The 25,972-nt window shown below is 43.2% G+C and overlaps 2 protein-coding genes across 6 annotated transcripts; both read right to left on the reverse strand.

Moving 5' to 3' along the window:
- Positions 1-265: 265 nt before the first annotated feature.
- LOC125304716 (cyclin-dependent kinase 2-associated protein 1) lies at positions 266-2,083 on the reverse strand. 2 transcript variants are annotated; one of them, XM_048259204.1, is made up of 4 exons: positions 1,902-2,083; positions 1,247-1,341; positions 993-1,119; positions 266-842 (listed from the first exon to the last, which is right to left on the reverse strand). In XM_048259204.1, the coding sequence occupies exons 1-4, from the start codon at positions 1,978-1,980 to the stop codon at positions 775-777; spliced, it is 369 nt and encodes a 122-aa protein (XP_048115161.1). In that variant the 5' UTR covers positions 1,981-2,083; the 3' UTR covers positions 266-774. The 2 variants fall into 2 exon arrangements, with proteins under 2 accessions (XP_048115161.1, XP_048115162.1); XM_048259205.1 differs by having other exon boundaries at positions 1,914-2,080.
- Positions 2,084-3,046: 963 nt separating this feature from the next.
- sbno1 (strawberry notch homolog 1 (Drosophila)) lies at positions 3,047-25,855 on the reverse strand. Of its 4 annotated transcripts, none has more exons than XM_048259931.1 (33): positions 25,550-25,855; positions 23,681-23,797; positions 23,343-23,465; positions 22,553-22,886; positions 22,134-22,172; positions 21,877-21,977; positions 21,564-21,657; positions 20,650-20,810; positions 20,175-20,308; positions 19,973-20,063; positions 19,416-19,577; positions 18,835-18,970; positions 18,613-18,718; positions 17,579-17,732; positions 16,638-16,820; positions 14,173-14,270; positions 13,406-13,551; positions 12,760-12,954; positions 12,481-12,660; positions 11,590-11,756; positions 10,565-10,696; positions 9,449-9,584; positions 8,057-8,169; positions 7,788-7,859; positions 7,605-7,704; positions 7,431-7,505; positions 6,970-7,116; positions 6,786-6,880; positions 6,250-6,336; positions 5,904-6,041; positions 5,576-5,652; positions 4,884-5,077; positions 3,047-4,540 (listed from the first exon to the last, which is right to left on the reverse strand). In XM_048259931.1, the coding sequence occupies exons 2-33, from the start codon at positions 23,795-23,797 to the stop codon at positions 4,398-4,400; spliced, it is 4,230 nt and encodes a 1,409-aa protein (XP_048115888.1). In that variant the 5' UTR covers positions 25,550-25,855; the 3' UTR covers positions 3,047-4,397. The 4 variants fall into 4 exon arrangements, with proteins under 4 accessions (XP_048115888.1, XP_048115889.1, XP_048115887.1 ...); XM_048259932.1 differs by lacking the exon at positions 25,550-25,855 and adding an exon at positions 25,448-25,466 and having other exon boundaries at positions 22,553-22,883; XM_048259930.1 differs by lacking the exon at positions 25,550-25,855 and adding an exon at positions 25,448-25,466.
- Positions 25,856-25,972: the final 117 nt, after the last annotated feature.

Consider the following 25,972-nt stretch of genomic DNA (forward strand, 5'->3'; position numbering starts at 1 on the left):
ACTGAACGTGACACTTTCGGTTGACAAAACAGTGCATCTGATTGGTTTGCCTTTGTACGCGTAGAAGGAAGTGACCTTCGAAAAATCAGTGGCGTGGGATTAAAACATAAATCATAGCATTTTATTTTAGTTTCACTCATTAACATACTTCTTAGATGTTAATTATTTGTCATTTATATTAACGGTACCAACCACATTGTTTGAATAATTTTAAGGTGCGAAACTGACAATTGGAACATGTATTCAAAATACAAACTATGAAATGTTTTATTGGAAAATACACTTTATTACGCAAGGTAATAAATACGTACAAAACGCAAACAACAGGTGTAGCAACTGGCTGTCCAAACTCATTGTATAATGTCATAACATACAAAGTCTTCATTATTTATTGTAATCAAAAAAACGTACACATATTCAGTCCCACATCAATGCTCTTGACTACTCTAACCCTGACACGGCCATGCACTTTCAGTCAATTAAATCAAGGGTGTGTACCCGATTGCATGCATTTTTACATTTCTATCTCAAATTCAAAACTTATTTTACGTGTAACTGGCTCTGACAATATAACTATTTACAGTGCAGGCTTCCAGGTGCCTTTTAAGAGCAATAGCCTAAAACCCCTCATCCCTGCATGTGACGTCCCTCTTCTGTGTAACAAAATACTCAGAGCTCCTGCCTGCCATTCTCCAGCCTTCGCTGTAGAGTTGAGCATGCAGTGCCTCTTTGACCAGGTCTGCGTTCAGTGCGGAGGGGGACAGCTTGCCACGGCTAAGACCTTGCATTCCTCTCTGTTTCTGCCAGACACTCACGGACCAACCCTCTGGCATGGATGATGCCTAAAAACACATACAATAATGTTTTCATCAGATAATGTTCTGGAAAGAAAAGTAGTTGTGGGTGACAGAGGTCATGGTGTGTACTGCAATGTGTATGAATATTTGTGAAGGCTAGAGTTAATCAGGCAAGGCAGAGAGGAAAATATTTACCTCGCTTTAGTCTTTCCATTGCAGTCTTACTCCCAGCATACGTCGGCCGGATCTCCTTCCCAAGCTCCTCAATGATTGCCAGGAGCTCTGCATATTTGTTTTGAGGTACCTGGTTTCCATTTGGCCCCTAAACATACATACAACAATAAGCTACAAGTGAAATGCTGCTTTTTACACGCTCTACAGATGTGTACAGTGTGTGTGTATGTGTGAGAGTAAGTGAGTGAGTGAGAGAGAGAGAGAGAGAGAGAGACCTGTTGGAAGCCCAAGGTTGGTGGCCCAAAATCATTCACCACCGGCCTGAAAGACTGGACTGTTGTCATGTTAGATGTTGAGGATATGTTCCCAACTGAAAAGACAACATTAGATATATGGGTTAGGCAAAAACACAAAGTATTATCAGTGAATGAACACAGATTTTGTACAGAGACTAAGTTTGGTTATTGCCTTGGGCATGCACAGACATCATGCTGTGCCAACGCAGTTGCTGCAGTACTGCGCTCAGACACAGGGTGTCCTCTTAGAGCCGCACCGGTCTGAATCAGATCAATCACCAACCCCAGGAGACAATCATGGAGGCAACGGAACGGGGCTGATTTAAGGAGCTAAAGGATACATCTTTATCACATAGTAATGGCCTCCGCCACGCTACAACCGCGGCAACACATCGACGATATATTCTATGGATACATTGTATCACCTTAACGAAACGTTTTCGGCAGTCGCACTCCAAGGACGGGCTTTTTTCAGTAGTAATAATGGCGGAGAAGAATTAGCCTAGCTCTTAGGATCTGACCTTATATATCTAACTGGACAAAACTACACAAACGGGTCTTTGCCCAGGTATTCTTTGTGAGGCAATTTTTTTACGGTCGACAAAATACGTCGTAGACGAAACAAGAATCTTACTTTTTCGCTCACCTTGGTTCCCTGAAGCACCCGGAATCTGTTGGTGCACATTGGGTTTGTAAGACATGCCCAACGACATTATAAATTGAAGAAATAAAAATGACCCGAAATTCAACGAAGCGTCTGTCTCGGAGACACTTTTTGTTTACAGCAGCGGCGCCGGCAAACATGGCCGTCACTTCTCACTCTGACACCCAGAGCAATCCATCACAATGGGACACATTGGCCTTAACGTATACATCAGATATTTCACACATTAAGAAACCTGCAAGTCGGGATGGTATCCAATCCAAAGTTTGGATAGGACCCAAGTTTCATTAAAAAAAAAAACAACTATAAAACTTAAGCTGTAAAATAATACATGTTTTAATTTCTTAAAAAAGTATGAAATCGTATTTGCTATTCTTAGTTTTATGTTAAAAATGAGGGACACTTGAGTTTGAATTTCATTGAGTGAAATTATACATTTATTATTGAGGGAAATTATACATTTAGTTCTGAAAATACCATTCTTTATGTTTAATGCATACCCAGTGAAATGTGCAACAATGTGAAAAGATGCCAAGCAGATGCATGAGAAATCTTGAGAAAAGCAAGACAAACATGTCATAATGAGTTTGCATAATCAGATAAAAAACATATTTTATTAATACATTCTTAGTAACAGGTTCAAGTAGCATTGGCGTAAAATGAGTTTCCAACCATTATTAAGACTATTGGCCCAGATTTCACAGAGGGGTGGTTTTCAACATCTGGCCATACATGCTCAGGGTGCTATAGGTTGTCCATGTTCAAGCCATCTGTAGGTGTTCATAGCTTGACCTCATTTCATATCCAATACATCTATGGCTATGTAATCTATTTGGGCAAGCTGGATCGATGAGCCCCGCCCCAGACACATGCCCACCAATGAAAAGTGATATTCTCATTTAAGCAGACACTTTAATCCAAAGCCACTTACAGAGAGAATAACATTCTCTAGATATAGTGGTGATCCTCTGGTTATGATTACGCCTTTAGTGGCATTGTGGGAGCCTGTTACAGTTTAATTGCAAGGTCTTAAATGGCATTGAACTAAGTATAGTTTAACCATAAGACTATTGAATGAGTAGTGTAAATGAGACAAGAAAGTCGATTCAATCAAGTGTTTGTCCACAAGGAGTTTTATTGGTCTTTTGCAAGAGGTAGAAGTCTTGCACTGTTCATTTTAATAGTCTTTGTACATCAATCAGTCAGTAGTGCAACTCGTGCAAGGATGAAATGACATTGTCCTTCAAGTGTTTCAACATCTAATATTTTAAGCAAAACATGTTTTTTTTTTCCTTTTAAGATATGCACCTATACACACACTGGTATAGCAAAAAAAAAGAAGCAACCTAAATGAAGCCTACCCTGTCCACTTATACAGCACTCTGAAAAGGGAGGAAAGAAAAATGAAGAGAAAGGAAACAGGAGCTCGCACTAAAGATGCCTTGACGCACAAAAACATTGGCTCGCGATGACGCCCATATTGGGAGGCGCACTGCCACCGGCCACATCGGAGTCCTGCTTTTGAAGAGGTTCCAGTTTGAACAGGGACTCGCGCTTGCTGGCTTGCTGGCTGATTGGCTGGCTGCCTCACACCCGCACAGTGCATTCACATCAAACCTATTCGACCCTCAACTAGGAAAACTGGACATAAAAAAAAGGAGCTCTCGCCATGCAGTCGCAGTTCTCCACTTACTTCGATGAGGAGGCACACACCCCCCCAACCCCCCCCAACCCCACGCTTTACCTCCATCCACCCTCTTCACCAGGAGCATGCTGAGGGACGAAAAAAGACTGAGGCACAAGAGACATGGAGAGAGGGGAAAGAGGGGGCGTTGTTTTGAGTGAGTATGCATGCGTGCTTCGGGCACCTCGGATCGATGCCAAACTTCTTTTGCGTGTCGACGAAAAGAGAGATGACTACGTTCGTGTAGTGATTCCCCTGAGTGTAGACCTGTCAGTGTCATGAGGGGTGCAGTGGAGCAGGCCATCGGAGGGGGGTTCCACTTCCTGCTAGAGGTCACATGTTCAAAAGCTCAAAGGTTACACACAGGCGGAGAAGGAAGAGGAGGTGGTCGCGGCGGCGTGGACAGCACCACCACGACTGTCTGGGCAGCTCTCCTTGCGGCCTCTCTCTCTCTCTCTCTCTCTCTCTCTCTCTCTCTCACTCACACATACACACTACCTGCGAGGAACAAGTCAGGAACCTACTCCTGCTCTTTCCACTTGGAACCCAGAAGTCAGCAGAACCCTGTGGTCTGTCTGTCTGTTTGTCGGTCTGTCTGTCTGTCTGTCTGACTGAGACAAAGCACTCCGGCAGCAGTGACAGCGACAGGAGCAGCAGCCGCGGCAGCATCACGAGGAGCCGACTGGGGCCAGAGGTTGAAAGTTCAAAGGTGAGGAGGAGGGTAAAAGTCCGGAGCCTGCCGGCTACAGGAGGAAGGAGAGTGGGACGGGGTGAGGTGGGGGCTATGTGTTGGCAGAGTGGCTGAGGCTCTGCGGGTGCAGCTGCTGCCACATCTGCTGCTGCTGGACAGCCAGCTGCTGCGACTGGTCCGACGACGACAGGAGGTTGGTCAAAGGGGACACACAGTTGGCTGGGATCAACAAACCTGGGAGATAAGCAAAAAAAAATAAATAAATAAAAAATAACTCAATGGATTCATTTGCCTTAAAAGTAACCACCCAAGGCAGTTATAAATGTTTTACATAATACTGGTTTAAAAACTTGTTTGACCGGTTTTTCCATCCATCTACTTTCCCCCACTCGTCTTCAACCCCAAATTAATTAAAGTTGCAAAAGGCCGATAAACAAAATCAGCTGATCTAAAGCTAGGATTAAGTTCATACCTGTACTCACTCATAAGTGAAATCAAGGTGCAGTAACCTACGGCCAAGTCATTTGTGTTCACCAATTTGCACACATGATATCGAAGTTGACTCTGGCCAACTTACCCACAATTCTCTGCCCGTCTTCCGTTCTCAAACGAACGATCTGCATTTTGACGTTGGTTCCGCTGACGGAGGCCAACACCCCCTCTACTTTGGTCCAGACACTGAGCACCGAGCCGCACAGGACGTAGTAGGTCCTACAGCGTAGCCCTATCTCGCACTGCAGCCCTGCGGATGCCTTCTTGCAGTTCCCACGCCTGAAACGCAAGCGCAAGAGGCATCACAGTGCATTCTACACATCACAGAATCGATTACAGTCCTAAGTTGAGGTATCTCTGCCCCAAGACTATATACATCTATTTATCAGATCTTATATTGCGTCAAATAACCATTGGTTCTTGTTTCATCAGTATAGACTGTACTCTCTACACTAAAATAATGTCATGTATGACATTACCTTGGCAATCCTTTGTGAAAACCTTACATCAAAATACATCACACCGTCCACATATACTTTATGTATTGTGTTTCAGGCACTACAAACGTGTTTACTGAAAGCTGAAGACATTGTTGCAAGGGGGCCTTTTACTTGTCTGTGGGGAACAGGAGTGATCAGGGTTGCCACTCAAAATCAAATGTAAAATTCCATGACTTTCCTGACTTTACCATAACCTATAATGACATAGGCATTGAATAAACTGTTACACTTTGCTTGACAGTATCGTGATACCAGTAAGACCATACAGTGAACATACCAGTAAGCATGAGCACAGATCTCTGCTGAGGAGTTGTACTGATCTATCCAGTGCTGCTTGGCATCATCGGACAGGACCTGACAAATCAAAATCAAACATTAAAACCTCAGCCACTTCACAGAACAAAAGCCCAACAAAACTTTTCTGATTTCTGAAACATTACCCAGCAATGTTATTTAATTTGTCAAATGTGATTTTATTTAATGACTGCAAATTTCCTTGAATCCAAATCTGCCTTGCTTTTATTGAGCATTCGTTACATTACATTAAGCAGACACTTCTTCACTAACAAGAAGTTGGTCTTATCTACATATGGGGCAATGTTTACCTTTTTACACTTTTTCCGGACGTCAGCGTAACTCTCTTGTTTCAGTTGTTTCCCTGTGTTCGGTCTGTAAACCAGAAAGAGCCTCTTCTTGGTGTTGACCTCTGTGACCAAAAGGGCAGTTTTCTTATTGTTCCTCACCTATAAACACATGGGGGAAATATCAGGAGTCAAACAGTATCAAGTCAGATATGTGACATCAGATCCTCATTCTTTGACAATCTAACTTGAATAGATATGAGCATGCAATACTTTTGTGCAGTCCATTTATTTTGACCAGAACCACCAGCAGCCTACTGTGCTACTCTAAACACAAATCATGAAATTAATGAATAAAACACCTTCTTACCTGCACATAGAAGCCATCATCAGCGCCATTGTGTTCTGCCCATATATGGGTGGCATCTTCCCATGACATCCCCCTCTCTACGCTTACCTGTGAAAACCAGAGAATATCAGAAGCCAGCCAACAACCACCTAACTCCAACGAAACACCACATTCAAGAGGTTTTTCAGAAACCTTTAGCATAGCAAGAAAAGCCATGTGTTCCTTCATTACGGAAATAAGTCTTTTCAACAACTCTAAACCAATGAAAAGATCACTTTTTTTTTAATCAAAGACCACTAACAATGGGTTGACCTTTAAACATGAGCACTTGGGCCCTTCAAGGTTCTAAATTCCTTCCTAGTGCTGCTTACTTAAGACACCATGATCAGATTTACACTAGGTTGACTTGTGCTTTCTTATCAAGGATCCAAATTCTTAAACTATATTTACAATTACGATACGTTTATGATTACAATATATATTTTTTTAACTACACATCCATTACTATTCTGGTGAGTATGCAATCACAAGAGTGACATTTTAATTGTTTGACTCACAGTGTACAACTCCACATGACCTGAGGTTGAATATCCAGGGGTCAAGAATTTCTTCATGTCCACTTTCTTCACCTTCTCATCCCCTGAGCCCAAATCTGTAGAGATGAACCAGAACAACACTGAACACAGCTGAATTTCCTCAGAGCAGAGAGGCAAACAAGATGACTCATAATCAAAAACGTACCCAGAATTCCCATGTCATAACGTCCATTCTTCTTGGCATTCTGGATGACTGCTGTTAGTGTTTCAGCAAAGTATTGGAAGAGGGCATTCTGCTGTTGGACTGCCATACCAAGGATCCGATTAAGGAACTTCCCAATGTTGTTATAATCTGCCGACCCAGACAGACATACATACCATCAACACATATATACATGCATACATGACACTTTTATGCAACATAAAATAACAATTACTATCTACTCAGTACTGTAAATCCAATGATTTGTTTTGTTTTGAACCAAAGCCTTAGAATAAAATAAATCGACTGGATGACCATCAGTTGACAATCCCAAAAAGGCAACTCACTATAAGGACACACTAGACAGTAGAAGTCGACCGATTTGTGTTTTTCTATGGCTGGTGTCGATCTGAAGCAGTTTACTTATTAGGTTTGTTTGTTCATTACATGGAAACTCATCTAACCTTTGTCCAACGTAAGGATCCCCGACCGGTCCTCAACATTGATCAGGCCAACGCCTATTAAGCCATTGCGGATTTCTGCAGAAGGAAATGCGAGGAATGTTACATAACCACTCACGTTATGGTGAACTAAGCACATGAGTTAAAGTGTGGTCACATGCTTTTTGTTTTCTGTACCTTTAAAGAAATCCCCTTCAAATTCTGAGGGAGGGGAAACCAGGGGAGAGTCCAGATTGACAATGGACTTCATGACTATTTCCAGCGCATTTCTTCCGTACTGTGGAGGACAGAGAGGTCAGAAGGAGGGCAGACAAGGAGCCGACTTCCTCAAACCACACAGCAATCAAACATCAAACTCACTTTGTTGTCAAAGTTGAATCGGCTCAAGTCTCGTGTCTCTGTTGCTCTTCTGTCACCATGCGTCAGAGCACCCTATTCAACACACATGCACACACAATGAGGTTGGTAGAATGCAAAACAAAAACTTGGCGAAAGCATGTGAGGCAAAAGCAGGCAACATTTGAAATGTTTATGAATGATTTATTGTACAACCTGGAGAATTTTAACACTATGATCCTACACAACTCTACTCATTAGCAGTGAGCAGACCAATTGCAATAAAGGCTCACCAAGCTTTCAAGTCTTTTGGCAACAATTGAGGCGAATCTCTGTTCTCCTGCCAGCTCAGAGATGAGGAACACGTACTCCGGCGCTGTGACCTGATTGGATCTGTGTGTCCGGCCTTAGAGAAGAAGCAGAGCAAAGAGAGAGAGTGAGACAAACGCACAAACCTGTTACTTAGCTGAAATGGACTGCCGGGAATGATCAGAAATGTTCTGAGCCATTAGATATACATACAGTATGTGTGTCACGCCTGAATTCTGGCACAGGGCCTGAGAACTTTAAGCCCTGAACCACACCTCAGACAATGCAGAATGAGAGATTACTTTAAAACCAACATGGAGGTTAGCAGTTTTTGTTACATGGTGCTGGGTTTAGTGCTGCCTTTGTTTTATGATTGCACTAATGCTTTTGCCCTGCTCCTTCCCTGTACTGTCTCCTGTCGCTTCCTGTAGGTGGAACTTGGTGTGCTTACTGGTAGCTGACTGACTCCTTCATTACTGGCGCCAGCCCACTCGTATAAAGCCCGATTTCATTCTCGCGCCTCGGTGTAGACAGACGCTGGCACACCGGCACCTTCTTTTGTTGTTATTTACTTATTACTTAGCAACTACTTAACTTTAACTTTGTTAATATTTCCGTTTTACCTCGGTGGTTACTTTACCTATTTAGTTGACTCGCTTCTTAATTTGCCTGCTCTGCAAACTGTGCGTCAGGCACGGGACTCAGGAGAGCTGATAACATCCCAGCATGTAAGTGTGAGGCTTTTTGTGTATCCTTTTCGGTCCTTTTGTAACCACCTTGGCTTTTATGTTTGTTAACAGGTTTTTTTTTTTTTTTTTTGCTATTTGTAATAATCACGTTTGTGAACTTCGGTGAAACAAAAAGGACAACATTAAAATCAAATGGTTTCCCCGCAAAACCGTTCATCAGTCTTTTATGTTGTGTTATCCAATTTGCCTAAAATTGTTGGTTGGATTCCGTAACAAAGTCTAACAGGCAGGCTACACCACGTACGTAAAGTACTAAACGTACGTAAAGTTTCCGTTCACAGAGTGTATGCTGTAACAAATAGCTTCCACTGTAACCAATGGACCTGGCTACACCACACGTGATATCGGCGCACATTTGGAAAAACCCCCCCCCCTAATCTTACACTATACAACTCAGACGGATATGACTTCAAAACTAAAACAGAGGTCAGCAGTTTTTGCAAAAGTCTAACAGGGAAGCTACACCAGGCGCGTAACTGAAGCCTTCCGTTCGCGTTGCGTCTGCTGCAAAAATTAGCTTACAAAATAGACCAGTCTTCTAAAATGGATTTTACGTGCCGCGAACGGAATGATTTAGTTAGGCGCCTGGTGTAGTGAAAAGGAAACAGAGCCCAGACCACAGCTTACCAAACTGCTGGATGGCTCTGTCTGCACTCCAGGGCAGCTCCAGGGTCATGTGCACTCTCCTCCGCTGGTTCTTCACCCTGCGGTCCGCCTGCAGAGAGATACCCGAGCTGGCCGCCTCCGAGATTATGGCAATGTTCTGCAAACACAAGCAGGGTTTTCATTCACTAGTTCCACACCATCAGTAGGGACTGGGGCAAAAACGTCAGATGAATATGGTCATATTATATCAATGATATGTACATGACATTGTTTTGATTCAAGATATGGGTCTAGATGGGCATCACACCTATCTTTCTTCTATGTTTTTTTTAGGGCTGTCAATCGATTAAAAAATGTAATCGAATTAATTACGTACTCTGTGATTAATTAATGTAAATTAATCGCAAATATAATTTTTGCTGTGAAAGTATTTTAAATATTTACATTCAAATGAATCATTGAATAATCAACATTAGTGACATTAAAGTTCAAAAACTCTTATTATTATTTTCACTGTTCAAATAATGGCGATAATAATCTAATAATATGACCTAATATGTTGAGGAAATAAATTCAAAAGTGCTTCAGGAAGAAGTTTTTTTTCACATACAAGGCATTTCCGGCCACAGATATAACCTAGGGGACACAATGAAAATAAATTAACTCTCCCCTCAATGTCAGCACTATTTCTTTGCATTGATGTGCGACTTTAGAGTTGGCGAACTCCGGTGCAATGCAAATTCCTTGGACTTTATTTTATTCAACACTTTATTTTTATTAACACCATCAGGCCATTTTTTAAAAGTAAATGTTCCAATCAATGATCTAGGCAGCACATTTTCTTCTCTCTCCTTCATTTTACAGTCTAATGGTTACTGACTACGGCTCGGGGTCAAAGGTCATACGGAATCGATTAATCTGCGCTATTTTGTTTTTTTTTTAAATCAGTTATTTTTTTTCTCACATTAATGAATCAAAATTAAATCAGTTATTTTGACAGCCCTAGTTTTTTTTCAGGGTAAGTGTCTTTTATTCAACCCCTTACTATTCTACCAAGAATAGTAAGATAAACCAGATTGAGCCGTGTGCATATGATAGTGACAACAGCAGACAGGTTTCAAAAGGTCAGTTTCCTACCTTCTCTCCATCCATGAAGCGTTGTTTCTCTGTCAGGTTCAGGATCTCCACGGGAACATCCAGCTCCGAGCGTGACTCGTAGGATATGCTGCCGTCATCGTTACTGACAACCCGGCCTTTACGTCCCGTCATCTACAGAGCGCCAATGCACAAAGACATTTACAAACAGTACTGAATGCAAACTCCACAACTCTGCCTGGACAGAGAGATTTAAAAGGTGCTATGAATGGTATTAACTACTGCTTCAGTCACTGTATACAAAAACATCAAACCAAATTGCTGAGAGTGTGTTTGGTGTTAAAGCTGCAGTTGGCAAGTCTGACAGATTGAGGGGACTTAGCCAAAATTTTGAATGTTAACATGTGTAAATTGTGTTCGTCAGTGCGCACCAGACTGCACCAGACTGTGATTGGCAGTCAGATCTCACACAGCCCTGCTCTGATTGGACCAGAAGAACCGAGAGCTGTGGATTTTTGCAAAACAAATAACAGGCTCTAGGTGGAGGTAGAAGTGCGGGTTTTTTCTAAAACCGGCTGATTTATGTTGTTCTGTTGGAGCATAGTGTCGGTTTCAGTGAATGTGATAAAAAAAAAAAAAAAAACCTTGCCAACTGCCGCTTTAAGTGTTTTAGCGTGCGTGCGTGTTAAGGATGCAACGGTACAGTGTGCCCACGGTTCGGTATGCATCACGGTTTGAGGGCCACGATAAGGGTAAGGTTTTGGTATTTTAATATAAACTCATTTGCATATTGAGCACATCAACCTGTCGGTGCTTTGCTACATTAGCAGGGAAGCACTGATAGGTTGCAGGGGTGAGAGGGCCCATGCACTGCTTCTCTGGGGGTGTTTTGTGAATGTCTAACATTTGTGTAGTTTGCAGCACAATGATAAACATTTGCAAATTATGAATGACAGATGTACCGACTTATCGCGGTTCACGTCTGCGTATTAAACCGTGAGGGGCGTATCGCTCAGTTCAATAATATACCGTGGTGTGTGTGTGTGTGTGTGTATCCCACTACTGACCTCAGCCACATTCTCAGGGCCCCCGAGCTCGTCGATGAGCTCGTCCAGCGTGTTGGGGGGCAGCTGCTCCGAGAGCTTCTCCAGCTCCTCCAGTAGGTGGCGCTTCATCTGCTGGGCGTCCTCCACTGCGTCCTGGCTGGTCATGCAGCCATCACTCTCCGTCTTAGCTGGTCAAGGAGACGAGTAGCCAGTTAGTTATCAGGACCATGACCACGAATGAGATCTCAAACATAAACGTCCAGTTGCACATCTGCAATGCCACTATCTAATGACTGCAGCCACTCTGGCTCTGCTTCTCGTCCATGAGTTTAGTCATTTGGTTATTCGTTGATAAGTAAAACACTGACGCGTAGGCTACATTTTAATTATTGTTCACTCGTTTTAAGTGTTGTGTCTTGAAATGCATATGCACATTGTAGGTTGTACACATGTAGGCCTAGTTCTGTAAATTACATGAACAAAATTCACGGATCCTGTCGTCGCCTATAATAAGAGATGCGACATCGGACGGAGGGAGCAAGCAAGGATTAAAAATTAATGTGAAGGCATGTGTGGTTTACGTTGTGTGATAAGCGTATCACGGTATGAATTGAGAGCCATGCTCTGCTTATTACTTGCTCTTGGTTAAACTCACTTGCCTGAAATCCGAAATATTTCCGAATATTTTCTGCTTCTGCCACCTTACCTACAAAACCCTGAGGAACCTGAGGATACGCTTTCAAAGAAAAACTTTGGACCTAAACCACAAACAGGGTAAAACATGCCAAACTTCCTTTTGCAGTACCGGACTAGCACACTAATACATACATGACGACTAAGCGGCTATACGGTTCTTTAACAAATGCGATGAGAAGTGTTGTGATCCTGATGTCGAGGGCTACGTCAACCCACCTGCTGGGGTGACGGCGGCAGGCACTTTGGCTAAGGGCGTGGTGAAGGCGGGCCTGGTGGAGCCCAGACCAGACGCCAGCAAGGCACTCTGAATGGAGTCCGGGTCAATGCTCTTCTTCTTCTTCTTCTTCCCCTTCTTCTCTTTGCCTTTCTTGGAGTCTTTCCGAATGAGCCAGGGATCTGGGGAGACGAATGGAGTGTGAGTGGGGAAAAAAAATTCTTAGTCCTTAGTCCCGTTGAGACTGTTCCTCTTTGACTCTTTCGCTGTTAATTACTCACCACCCTCGTCATCCTCGCTGGACTCGTCCCTGAAAGGGTTGAAGTCGTCTTCCTCCTCGCCGGAGCTGACCGACTTAAAGCTGTCGTCACTCTCGGCGTCCTGGTCCGACTCGTCCGATTGGCTCTCTTCAGAGCTGCTTCCAGACAGCCCTCCTGACCGCCGTTTCCTCTTTGTCTCCTTCTTGATCTCCTGACCTGTAAAGGAGGACAGGAAAAATCTCCTGTTAGCCACTGCACACCCCTAATAAACTAAACAGCTAATAAACCAAACTATCAGCATGCACACAGTGTACAACCACAAATAAAACCAACTTCCACATTATCTACAAGCAATACATTTTCAGGGTACAGTCCATCAGCAGACCGCATATTGGTTCCTATATTAGCATGTTAGTAATGTGCTTTACTGAATCTGAATCATCGAGCAATCACTGAATCAACTCAAAGCAGACACCAACTAAAAATCACCCTTACTTCCACCAATCCTCACTGACAAGCCAAAGCCATGTGTGCTCAGGTGACCTTGAAAACCTTCAGGACACAACCAATAACCAATTTGTCTAAAACCTCCTAAACCTACAAAACTTTGCTTTGCAGGGTTCTGAGAACCAAGTACAAGCAACAGTAACAAGACCGTGACACACACCTTTTCTCTTGGTGCTCTTCTGGTCCTGGGCGTTGTTGTTTGCTGCGGTGGGTTTCTTGGAGGGTAGATCGATACCCAGCAAGCTAAAGAGCTTCTGTCTGTCAGGGGCAGGAAAGTGCTTCTCCACCAGAGACTGGAACACACCCCTGCCAGGAAACAGTCACAGAGAATGAATAAACATACCTAATACAGCGGCCCCATTACAGCTCTCCATTATGGACCTATTGTGGTTATAATGACTGGTTATAATGACTCCTTTTGATTTCCTTAATCAATTTATTCATAACTAACCAGCAGTTAATTCATACACATGTTACATGTATTCATCTCTTTTTCCAGCAGCTAAAGTTGGATATTGTTTTATGAAGCTATAAAATTTGTCTTAGGCTTCTTTTTTGTAATGGAATGTTGTACCACACCCCGATTTTTCTCTAGGTAATTCAAGGACTGTGCCACTGTAGGCTGAAGGGCGTCTTGCCCGAAGTGATGAGATTAAAAAAAAAACTGTTTAAAGTTTTTTTGAGTGCGGTCCTTGATTTAAAAACTTTACAACTATTACCTGAAGGATTCTGACTGAGATTAAGGTGTTGAGCTCATTATTGCAATTCCTTTCTCTAGTGAATTCCTCACAGGTTTCGCAATATGGTGGTGTTCTGTTTGTACATCCAATCACAGTATATCCAAGAGCTCCGTCTTAAAGTCAAGTCAGGAGTTCAGTTCAGTTGAAGTTTGAGGAGTAGCAGAGGAGAGGCAGTGAGGGCACTCACTTAGCAGTGGACACAAAGTCGTTGAGCTCTCCACCTCCCTCCTCCAGGGCCTCCAGTGTTCTGGCCTCTCCTGTCGACTGGAGACCGATCACAACACACTGTGGAGCAGCAGGGGCAGACAGATTAACTAGTGGACACACACACAGACACAGACACAGACACCTTCCTGTCTTAGGTAAGCTTAGCTTATAGGTTGGCCAATGTTGCATAGAGATTCTTCAGAATTGCCTCAGGTGTAAAAAAAAAAAAAAAAAAAAAAAAAAAAAAAAAAAAAAAATAAATTTAAAAAAAAAAAAAACCACCTCAGGATTTGTGACCCGCCTTCTTCCCAATGCTCAACAAAATATGAAGGAGGTTAAGTATTTACATAAACTATACAGTTTATTGGATGGTCACAAATAAAAAGAATAAACATTTCTAAATACGTTAAGAATATGAACAATGTTGTCACTTGTCTTTAATTCTAAAATTAAATCAGTATTGTAAAGTTTTAAATAAGATGGACAGCATTAGTACAGCAGGTAACCATGAAAATTGTGCACTTTTTGAAAGAAACATGAAACTTCTACCATAGTTAGGTTATACCATGAGATTTATTTTCAGATTGGGAGGGAAGTCAAATTTGACCTCTGAGGCCCGGGAGAGGTCAAATCCAAGATGGCCGCCAATAATATTCAAAAGTGCCTCACGTTGGAACCAAACACAGTAGAAAAACACTTAAGGTGTCATTTCCCACTTGGGTGCCCATTCTGTATCTGATAACTTTGAAACCACCAGAGTTCAAGAAAATGCATTTATGTAATGGTCAAGGTAAACAAAACATCAAAATATTCATTTTTTATGTGTCCCAATTAATTTCTTTGTCGTCGCTGTATTATTCAGTTATTAGTTGTTATTTCATGAGATGTGTGGCTAATTTCATTTCTTCACAGCACAGAATTATCCACAGGTGACCCCCCTAGACCATTTTCACAGACCACCTGCCATACCACCGCTGGTTAAAAAAACCCTGCTTCAGAGAGTTGTTGCTACAGGCCACAGTACGCACAATGTAGAGAGCACTTCAACCGACATATTCTAACATGTAAACAGATTGACTATGAACAAACAATATTATTACATAATATTATTTATGTTGCAAATTAATTTAACCATAGCCAGGAAGGAGTTTTCCTTGGTAGTTAGCTTTTGAGTTAAAAAATCATGGACATCGGTCAAAATAATTATACCAGCTAAACTAGAAGATAGTCTGGAATATTTAGTTAGCTGAAGCTAGTTTAATAATTGAACAGATATATTGTAGATATGTCAGCTTGGTAATGTGAAATTTGTTATGGCTGAAATAGGTAATGTTAACAGAGTAGCCTAGTTAAAGGGACACCAGGCAACGTTTTCGTGTTAATTACTCATCTTCGTAAGTCGGTATATGGTTAAATGACTCGTTACAGGGTGAGTGAAGACTCTCTCGCCCGCCCCTATTGCCTGTAGGAAGAATATCCCGCTTGCAAGTTCAGTGTACCCTACCCGCCGACCGAAGCAGGCAGGCTAACGAAACGCTAGAGATTGTTGAAAACGTGTATATGGCAGAGCCGGCGAAGAAGCAGCGAAAACCCTTGACGGAAGACGCAAAGAAAAGGAAAAGAGCTTCAGACCGAGCGAGGGGGAGTTTCGTAGCGAAAAAGCAGCAGGCTTGCCTGGTGTCCCTTTAAATAACCGGTCAACCGGGATTGAACACATTTGTAGCTAGCATGTTAATATAAGGCTGTGTCTTTAATTACTACTTAATTAATTACTTCTTACTGTTAAGACTATCAATTGGGAGATTGTTAGGGCAGGTTTTGTGGTGGACTGATGCTCAATGTTTGTACCATCAAGTACCATGTTGATAAAGGCCAAGAGAGATGGTGGCACAGCCCTCTGCTGGCAGTTTTCTTTGAATGACCCGTCAAAAGAGAAAGATGAATTAAGGATCTCTTTGCGCACTAATAATAACTTAATACAGGGACAACAAAGAAATGAATTGGGGTACATAAAAAATGAATATTTTGATGTTTTGTTTACCTTGACCTTTACATAAATGCATTTTCTTGAACTCTGGTGGTTTCAAAGTTATCAGATACAGAATGGGCACCCAAAGGTTAGTGGGAAATGACACCTTAAGTGTTTTTCTACTGTATTTGGTTCCAACGTGAGGCACTTTTGAATATTGTTGGCGGCCATCTTGGATTTGACCTCTCCCGGGCCTCAGAGGTCAAATTTGACTTCCCTCCCAATCTGAAAATAAACCTTATGGTATAACCTAACTATGGTAGAAGTTTCATGTTTCTTTCAAAAAGTGCACAATTCCCCTTGATTTGAGGGCTTAACCGCTGTACTACATGGTCCAACTTCTGTTTAAACCACCATCACACAGTCACACATGTTCATTGGCATGTGCATTCACCCACATTCAACAGAACACTCACCTTTCCATTCTTGACCTCCTCTCTGGCGAGCTGCACGACTCGGCGCACCTTGGAGGCGATACACAGGTACTTGAAGAAGCGCTGGTGCGCAGACCAGAACTGGCCCCACATGGATTTCTTCATGCGCTGCTCTGCGTCCATCAGGTTGGCTGCCGCCTGGAACTTCTCTCGGGCGCTTACCCACTGAGACACGCAGGGGGGGAATAAATGCTTAAGTAAGGATTACTCTATCTAACAATATCCTAGTGGCACTGTACCTTTATTGCATCTTTATTGTACCTCAATTGTTGTAAATCACTTTGAATAAAAGTGTCAGCTACATAAATGTAAATTACAGCAGAAAAATGGACAACCTTAACAGCAATGAATCTAAACACAACCACCATCACGACACACACACACCATCATAGGAAGAAACCATGATATACCCAATTCGACTACCTACAAAACAAACATAACCTCGTGTGTGGCGGGGACTGACAGACAGACAGGCACTTTTATCACTAAGAGTGACAGTGACCTCACTGATAAAAAGGTGTGCACACAGGATATGACAATCACATGAACTCTGTTCTCTGTAGCAGTGGTCAACTCATGAAGGAGGGGGATATGCACACAGCCACCTCTTTAGAAACCTCATCAAGGGCCTGTCTACACAACGCTGTTTTTTTTTTTTTTTAAACTGGGGGATTTATTTTATCGGTTAGGCCTTGCATCTACACAATCCTGGCATTTTAGGAGGCTGTAACCGGGTTCCGAAGCGGGATTTTTTTAAACCACCGGTTAACTTTTGCCATGTACGGCAAAGCTAGCAATTTTATGAAGACATAGCCCCACCCTCAAATCAGCCACCGCACTTGACCTAACACGCTGCTTGTCGATGAGGGACCTCCTAACACATTATGAGGATTTACAAAAGGGCATTCAACATCTGTACATACCAGCCGCACTGCCTTGTTGTACATCTTGATGTAGTCGTTAGATAAAGGGACTTCTTCAATTTTAAATGTCACACCCTGAAAGCTCAGCTGCCGTGCAATGTACATCCCTCTCAACTTCATGTCCATGGCAACAATCTCCATGGCTCCCACACCCCTGAGGATTGAATAGATCAAAAACCAATAAATTCAAATGAGATACACATATAAACTATGGTAAACAACAACAAGCACTTCCCTCATACACAGAGGCATATAAAGCAAAGCTTAATTGAGTAGATTTGGAAAAAGCGTCTGATTAATGAATGTTTGTTTGTTTGTTTAATTTAAGGCCATTTCTGCAACTAACAGTACCGATCCGAAGCCCATCTTTATGCAAATGAATCCGTTGAACGCGAGGCGACTCTCCAATGAAAGGATGAGGTTGTAGGTCCTTTGTTCTACCACAACGGTGCCTGTGAAACTTTGGTTCCGCTTACAAGACAAATAATGTTTTAACGATCTCTTCCACGACCACCTAGTAGTCCATAAAACAAACGAAACTAGGATTTGGATTAATTTATTGACTGTTGGTGTTTCTGGTAAGGATTTGAGATTGCATTGAGTAGTTTAAATAAAACAAGATTTCCAAATGGCTTGCATAGTTTGTTTAGGCTATTAATGTGTTGTATACTGTTAAGTACATGCCTAAAATTGTGGTCCATTTGTGGAAAAACACTTAAGATACGTTAAAACGAACTGAGTATGAGCTGGTAACTGACATTTTAAACAAAACGCCCACACACGACTGAACGTGGGGAGGCAGCGCGACATCTATGCGACACGACAAAATGAAGTGTCGTGCAAGTGGATCGGTACCGTAAGGCTATTTAATGGCCAGAGCTGATTAATGAATAAATGTAAATGTAAAGCAGGCAGATCTTTGTTTTTCCTGAAAGGTGGGTTCTAATTTGGTCAGATTCCTGCTATTGTTCCCTACACACCCAACCAAAGTGCTCAAGACCTAAAGCTGTTACTGCTGACCGAGAGCCACATACCGTCTCTCCACTGCCTGAATAAAGTTGGTGAATTCCCTGAAGGGCGTTCCTTCACCCCAGATACCAAGGCGGTTCATGTAGGCCATGTTCCGTGGCTCCGATGCACCTGTAATGCAGATTACAACATTGAACAGCTAATGGGACCGGGAACTATTTGCATATATATGTGTGTGTGTGTGTGTGTCCAACATTCTGATGTGGCATTTCTGTATGTCACTTTACCTGTGGCGCTGGCATACACCACCCGGGCTTTGGGCAATTTGTTCTGTAGCTCCAGCACAGCCAAACCGGTCTTTGTGGGTTTTGAAGACCCAATCGGGCAAACATTTTTGGCTTTGTGACACTCATCGAATACAATCTGACAGGAACAGTCAAGGGAAGAACCCACAAATGCATACATGATACTGATGACATGTTCCTAAGACTCAGGTCATCCATTAAACAGAATGTCAAACTTAAAAATATTTCTTAATTCATGACAGATCTTATGTGAACCAATATAACTCCTAATTTATTACATAACTGGAAGGTCATGGTAACCTTTAGATTTGACAGCTTTCAAACATCTTTGCAGCAATGCGTGCTTTTGGCAAAGCTAGACAACACTGATTAAGTGCAGCAGAAGGGCATGTTACGAAACAGCTAAACAAACATATCTAAGCATTGACTCCTCAAGGAATATCCTGGAAGTAATCATTTTTATGGAGGGGGGTTACGCACAGAGAAAGATTAGGCACTTCCTTTGTTTACTGCAAAGGTGTTACTTTCCTACAGCCAAGTGTGTTTACTGATTAAAAGGATACAACTCCGTCAAAGTCATCACCACACCAGTGCAGTAGCTGCTTAAATCGAGTCTTGTACTTCCCTCCCGACTGGCTCTCTCCGATGAGGGAAGAGTAGGTGGCAAAGATCACTCCTTTCTTAACACTGCCGTTGTGTTTCGAGGAGATCTTCCCGTATTTAAACTGGAAAAAGAAAGCAGACAAAATACAAATAAATAAGTAAGTTGTGTAGGCATGTGTGGGAGTGAGAGACTGCATTGTCAGGAGTGGGTTGGAACATGAGTCATAAGCAGCAACTGGTGAAGTGTTAAGACTTAGAGAAAGGAAAGCATTTTCAACCCTAGTTGGACTCAGGTCCTCAGCACAGGCAAGAATCAGAAACAACGAGTTCACGCTCCAAAAAACAAACAAACAAACAAAATGGAAACCCTTTAGTAATGCCACATTCTGACCTTCATGTCAATCAAAGAATAAAGCCCCAAGGGTCAACCTTTTCCACTGATTGCATTTATTATAGTTTATAGATGTGGACGCTGCTCCCTTACGACTACTGTAATGCTCATGGCTACTCTTTTCACCTTGTTCAGTGAGTGGACTTGAATGTTCTTGGCGCCAATATCCCGCAGATCCCTCTCTGCATCATACTTCAGATCGTTGGAGACGCTGAACCTGAGGAACGCAACATAAACCAAGAAGGCATAGAATAGCTCTGTAAATAAAACAATTTCCGGAGAGGTCAGTAAGGCAGTAGGGAAGAAAACAGCTGCACAGAGCTCTTACCAGAGGGAACGTTTCCTCCCCAGTAGGTAGTTCTCGTAAATGACTCCAGCGATGGTTCGGCCTTTGCCCACTCCAGCCCCGTCCCCAATCAGATAGGCCGCTCGGTCTTGGTTGGGAAGGAATGTCTCGTGTTGCTGTTGACGGCAGAGGTCAAAACACGCACATCACAATTCAGTCCTATACACTCCAATCAATTTTACATTAGGTTAGACAGTTGGATCTGCTACAAGGCAAGACATCCTCCTTAGCAAAATCAAACTGATCTCAAATATACAGGAATATTTAGATTTTAAGCTCTACCAGCTGATGACAAATGATCAGTTCAGTTGTTCCAGCCTAGTCACTACTGCTGTAATACATGCAGGGTGAGCATTTACATGCGACACGTTTAACTGTCTGCATGTGGACCGACAGCAAACTGACTGTGGACTTTTCCAGGTAAGAGCACCTGGGTGGTCTGACATTCTTGTCCTACCTGGCTGGCGTAAGTGATGGCCTCTAGCTGCAGGGCAGAAAGCCAGCCGCGGTCGATGATCTCCTCTGGGACAGCCATGCGGTACCACACGTCTGGCGGGTTCACGCTGGACAGTGAGCTGGTCTCCACCACCGGGTCAGGGTGCCGCAAGCCAGTCTTCACTGCAGGAGGAAAAAAAAACAGATTACATTCCATCATCCACTAACAATCTTCTCTTTTTGAACATGTTTGTATAGATAAGTATATACACTCTTTTGATCCCGTGAGGGAAATTTGGTCTCTGCATTTATCCCAATCCATGAATTAGTGAAACACGCTCAGCACACAGTGAACACACAGTGAGGTGAATCACACACTAATCCCGACGCAGTGAGCTGCCTGCTACAGTGGCGCTCGGGGAGCAGTGAGGGGTTAGGTACCTTGCTCAAGGGCACTTCAGCCGTTCCTACTGGTCGGGGTTCGAAGTCCGAAGTCCTAGCCAGTAGGCCACGGCTGCTTTGTCTTTAGGTTGACAGGACAGCTGAGTGTGACAGAGAGCGAAAAGAGATGGGCTAGGATCCGAGAAAAGACTGAGGGTAGGAACCTGGTTCCCCACAGGCCCTTCGACCCGAATATCGACCCTTCGACCGCATGGATGCTGCTGCCTGCTTGAGCCACAACACCCCCGCCCCCCACAGCCCCTTTTGATTGTGATTCCACCCTATGATAAAACTTTCCTAGCTCCAGAAGCCACTGTGATATTAGACTTCTTTATTTCCTCACAGCTTCTCTGGCAGAAGCTGCCTCTTTCTTCCGAAACAGACTCTGACAGGCCCGTGGAGCACCCATCTAAGGGGCTGAATGTCAACTGAAAAGCCCACTCGTGACTAAAAATACCCTTCAAAAATGCATGTGTTGAGTGCGCTTGTGCTCACGTTTCATTGGCATGTACTCCGCATACGTCTCTGCATGGCCCATTTCCTCTTCTTCCTCTTCCTCTGGTTCCTCTTCATCTTTAATGTGTGGTATCTAGAGACACACAGATGAAAAGCACAACATAGATGAAACAACACTCAGAAGAATGATGGCTACAGATGTGACAAACCTATTTAAAAAAAAATTACCGAGGTTGTTGTTCTGCACTCTACAGCGAGCTTTACTATGGTAAACTCATGAACTTTTCAGTGGTACTTGTGTATTGAGATGAACAGCACCATAGTTGGTTACCACAGGCAGAGAGCAGCTTACATTAGTGGGGGAAAAACTCCGCATCTTCAGGTCTTCGTTCACCCAGATTCTGGCCACGTCTTTGCTGGTCACCTCTTTCTTCACGCCATTGTTCAACTCCGCTGTGGGAAGAAGAGCTTAATGAGAGCACCAGTAAACCAGTCACCAAAAAATTAAAACAACCGACAAGTGCACACTTAAAACCCAGCCACCAGACAACAGAATAGAACACTCCACAAGAACCCGTTCAATGCGTTAGGAGAAGAAACTACTAATACCTGCTCTACTCATCATCTTGGAAGAGACCACAATTATTTCTGCAAGAGGGAAAATCATTCCACTTTGTTGAGAGAAGTTCACAATAACATGGAGGAGGCCCGATAGAGCCATTAAAACAGACTGCATTCTAGACACTCAAACAAGCATTTTATAAATAATTCCCAATTCAAAGGAAGAAACAATTCAATTCTGCTGCTTATCAGAGCCCCTACAAAGGTTATCAGCAGTTGTAAGGGGAAGCACACACACACACACACACACCAATTCATAACCCAGCAGTTGAAAGCAGACACACACACACCAATTCACAACCCAGCAGTTGAAAGAGGAAACAAACACAGACACACAAAAAGACTCAAATTCACTCAAACACAAAACCAAATACAGTGCACACACACAGGGCAAAAACCTCACTCACTGGCGGCTGTGGCCGTGGCAACAGGCGGGGCGATGTCGGCCGGTGGCTTGAGCTTCATTAGCTCCCCCAGGCTGCTGGTCTTCAGGGCCCCCGGCTTCAGCAGGTCCTTCAGCTTCACCTGTTCCCGGCCAGGGGGCACAACCGAGCACACGGGCGACGAAGAGGCTACCACGGCTGCCGGGCTCATCCCACGCGCGTGTACCACCTTCGTCACCGTGATGGTCTGCCGGCCGGTGGAGCCCGAGGCGGGCTTGGTGACCACGATGGTGCCAAGTGAGGGCAGCTGGTTGAGTTGGTTTAAGACGAACGTTGTGGTCGACGGCTGTGGCTTCTGCTGTGGAGGTTTAGGGACGTTGCAGTCATCAGCCAGTTTGAAATGCTATGCACTCGTCACTTAAATATCGCATGTCTAACAAAACTGTGTGCATGAGCATCTTAAACAAGAGTGCATGAACAGGAGTCTCTTCCAGAACTAAACAGTTTGAAATCCACTATTGTGTCAAAGGCCTTTAAAGGAGAAATCCATAAATTTTTCACATAGATCTCCGTTTCTCGAGGTCACAGAGTACTGTTGGTACGGAACTGTACGGTACGAAAACCAATTGTTTTCGTTTTTTTGGCACCAACAGTACTTGTGACCACGAGAAACAGACATCCATGTCAAAAATCAGCAGATTTCTCCTTTAACCAAGGTTATATGGTTCCGTTGACAAAATCTAGCCAGCTCCCCCTCCCATAAAATTGCTGAAAAAAAATATTTTTTCTTAACAAGTGGCAGTGCATCTCTTACTCTGATGGTGATTGTTGGGGTGGTGGTGGGCACAGGCGTGGGAGATTGACCAGGCTCCAGCCGCACGATTCCAGCGGCCTCAGCTGCCAGACTAACTCCATCCAGTGCACTGACGGATACCGACTGCAGGTACATGCAAAACAGACACCGTACATTTAGTAAATACCTCTTGAAAAACAAATCCCTACATCAACTGTTAAAATCACTTGTTGGTGCTGTAGGCAGCAGTCAACTAGCGTGGACAAAATGGTTAAGGGATAAACGGGCTAGACATGGAAGTACTTCACAGAAAACGACACATGTTCTTCAGCGACATCTTTTGCATCATCACTGCATACCTGTTGAGGCACAGGGGGTGGAACCGTGTCCTGTGGGTCGAGGTCAAAAAGGTCATTTGGGCAGATTCCACTTTCGCTCAGGGCCGCCAAAAGCAAATCCTGTCCAGGATCCATCATCTGAAAACACAAGAACCAGCACATGAGAACACACAAGCTTTTCCCTCCTGCCCCTCAAAAAGAAGCATAGCACATGGCCCCAGACACAAGGCCGAGTGACACACACACACACACACACACACATACGGTGTGATTCACTCCTCGACCATGCAGCGCACATGCTTAAACTAAAAGAACAAAAACCACACATATTTCTGAACTAACCAGCACCACTGTCGAATAGACAGCACCAACGTATATTTAAACCTTTAAGTGATGTTTCAGAGTCAGCCAGTGAAATAAACAGGTTTACAGAAGCCGAGATGCTAATTGAACTGTTCGCTAATCGTAGCCACATAACTTATGTTCTGTGTTAGAAAGAATGCATAAGCTTATTTTACCTTCGATATGCTACTTCTCGTCTGGTCTGTTTCGAGTTCAAATGTTCACCAAGCTGAGGCTGATCAATCAGTCAAATTTTAAAGTTGAAAAGTTACCAGTTTACTTATCTGTTTCTGATCCAGACCATGTTTTTATTTTGCTAAATGAGTACAGCGTAAAGTTAGATACAATGTTGCTGGCAACACGACTCACTCATGAATATCATAACGTATCATGTGAACTTACACTGGGACACTCAGGTCTCTCTGCGGACACAACATCAACACAAGTGTGGCATTAGTTGACATACTGAAACATCACTGAAACACCACATATCTGAGCACGTGTTTGCAGCTAGCTGCAGTACTTCCTGGTCTGACGCAGCTGGCTAGCAACCTACAGAGATAGCTGGGCTAACCATAGCCTAACGATGTTGAATGCAACCACTGTAGCTATGCAAAATATATGTGCGCGCAACGGGCCATGTCAAAGGGCAGAATAACAGTTAGCTGGGTAAATCACTTACAAAGCAAGCGTCAAACAACCTAAGCGACTGGCTGTTTCCTGCTTGAGGGACACAAACAAGTCACATAACAGCTAATACCAACTTAGTACAACTGACTTCGCTACCTAAGCAGTGACATTAGCTAGGTGTCCTAGCCACCTGGTTCACCAATGTGACCGGTCTCTAGGATGACTTACTATGAAGTTATTATCTACGTATCTGGCCATTGCTCTGTGGACAGAAAGGTTAAATACAACTAAGCGTAGCTAGAACTAAAGAATCTCACTTCACAGCAAAGAGAAACTGTCATGTTACCTATCAATTACCTCCGCATGCCAAGGAGACGATCAATATTCTAACGTTAACGTTACACCCAACCAAAAGGTTGAGCAGCTAACGTTAGCTAGCTAACTATTAAACGTCTTCATCCACTTTGTGTTAATAAACGTTACTGGAAACTGTAAGTCAATCTAAACTATTAACTACGTTGACATATCCTATATTTATGATAGTTGTCAAACTTAGTAAACACGTCATAAGGCAGTGAGGGGCTTAAGCGGTTGGCCTTAAGAGCATAACAGACATGTTGAGAAACGACAATTAACGTATCCAGTGTAATACGAGCCAAGAACAAGCTTATACTCAAAAATGTCTTCAAATAAAGCAAATTCAACCCGTCCTAATGATGTGCTCAGTCACCTCTTGAGGGCTAACGTTATGCTACAAACTGCTAAACTTGGCGCTTGCTAACATTAAGGAGCAGCAATAAGGAGATGAAAACAAACCATTAGGGGCACCAAAACAACCGATTCGCGTTCCTGAACTGATCACTACATTTTAAAAGCCCCCTTGACTTTCAAAAAATGAAATAAAATCAAGAAGCTCACTTGGCGGTGTTCAGGGCTCCCACTTGTCTCTGCTGTATTGAGGATGTTCCTCCTTGTCTACGCTTGTTTGCTAACTACCCGCCGCCATCTTTACCAAACGGCAAAAATCGCGTGTGGGTCACGTGACACTGCGTCCAAATCAGAAGATTCCGTGAGCCAAATTCCGTTTCTTTTTCGCCTTTGACGAACTATGAAGCGTTTGTATAGAAGGCATTCTGGAGCGACTTTAGTTAAATCGAAGTAACCCGTCCTACTAATCATATTTTTTAACTAAACGGATTCGAGAAGCAGAGCGCTTATCCCTAATCACGTGACTACAGCGCCTTCTCCAGGAAATGACGTAAACTGCTTGGTCCTTCAGATACCAAGATTAGGCTACTTTAGTTGAGCCATGCTAGTGAGGTCAAAATCTCCATTTAACAT

The sequence above is a fragment of the Alosa alosa genome, chromosome 12, assembly GCF_017589495.1.
Source record: "Alosa alosa isolate M-15738 ecotype Scorff River chromosome 12, AALO_Geno_1.1, whole genome shotgun sequence".
Classification (NCBI taxonomy): Eukaryota; Metazoa; Chordata; class Actinopteri; order Clupeiformes; family Clupeidae; genus Alosa; species Alosa alosa.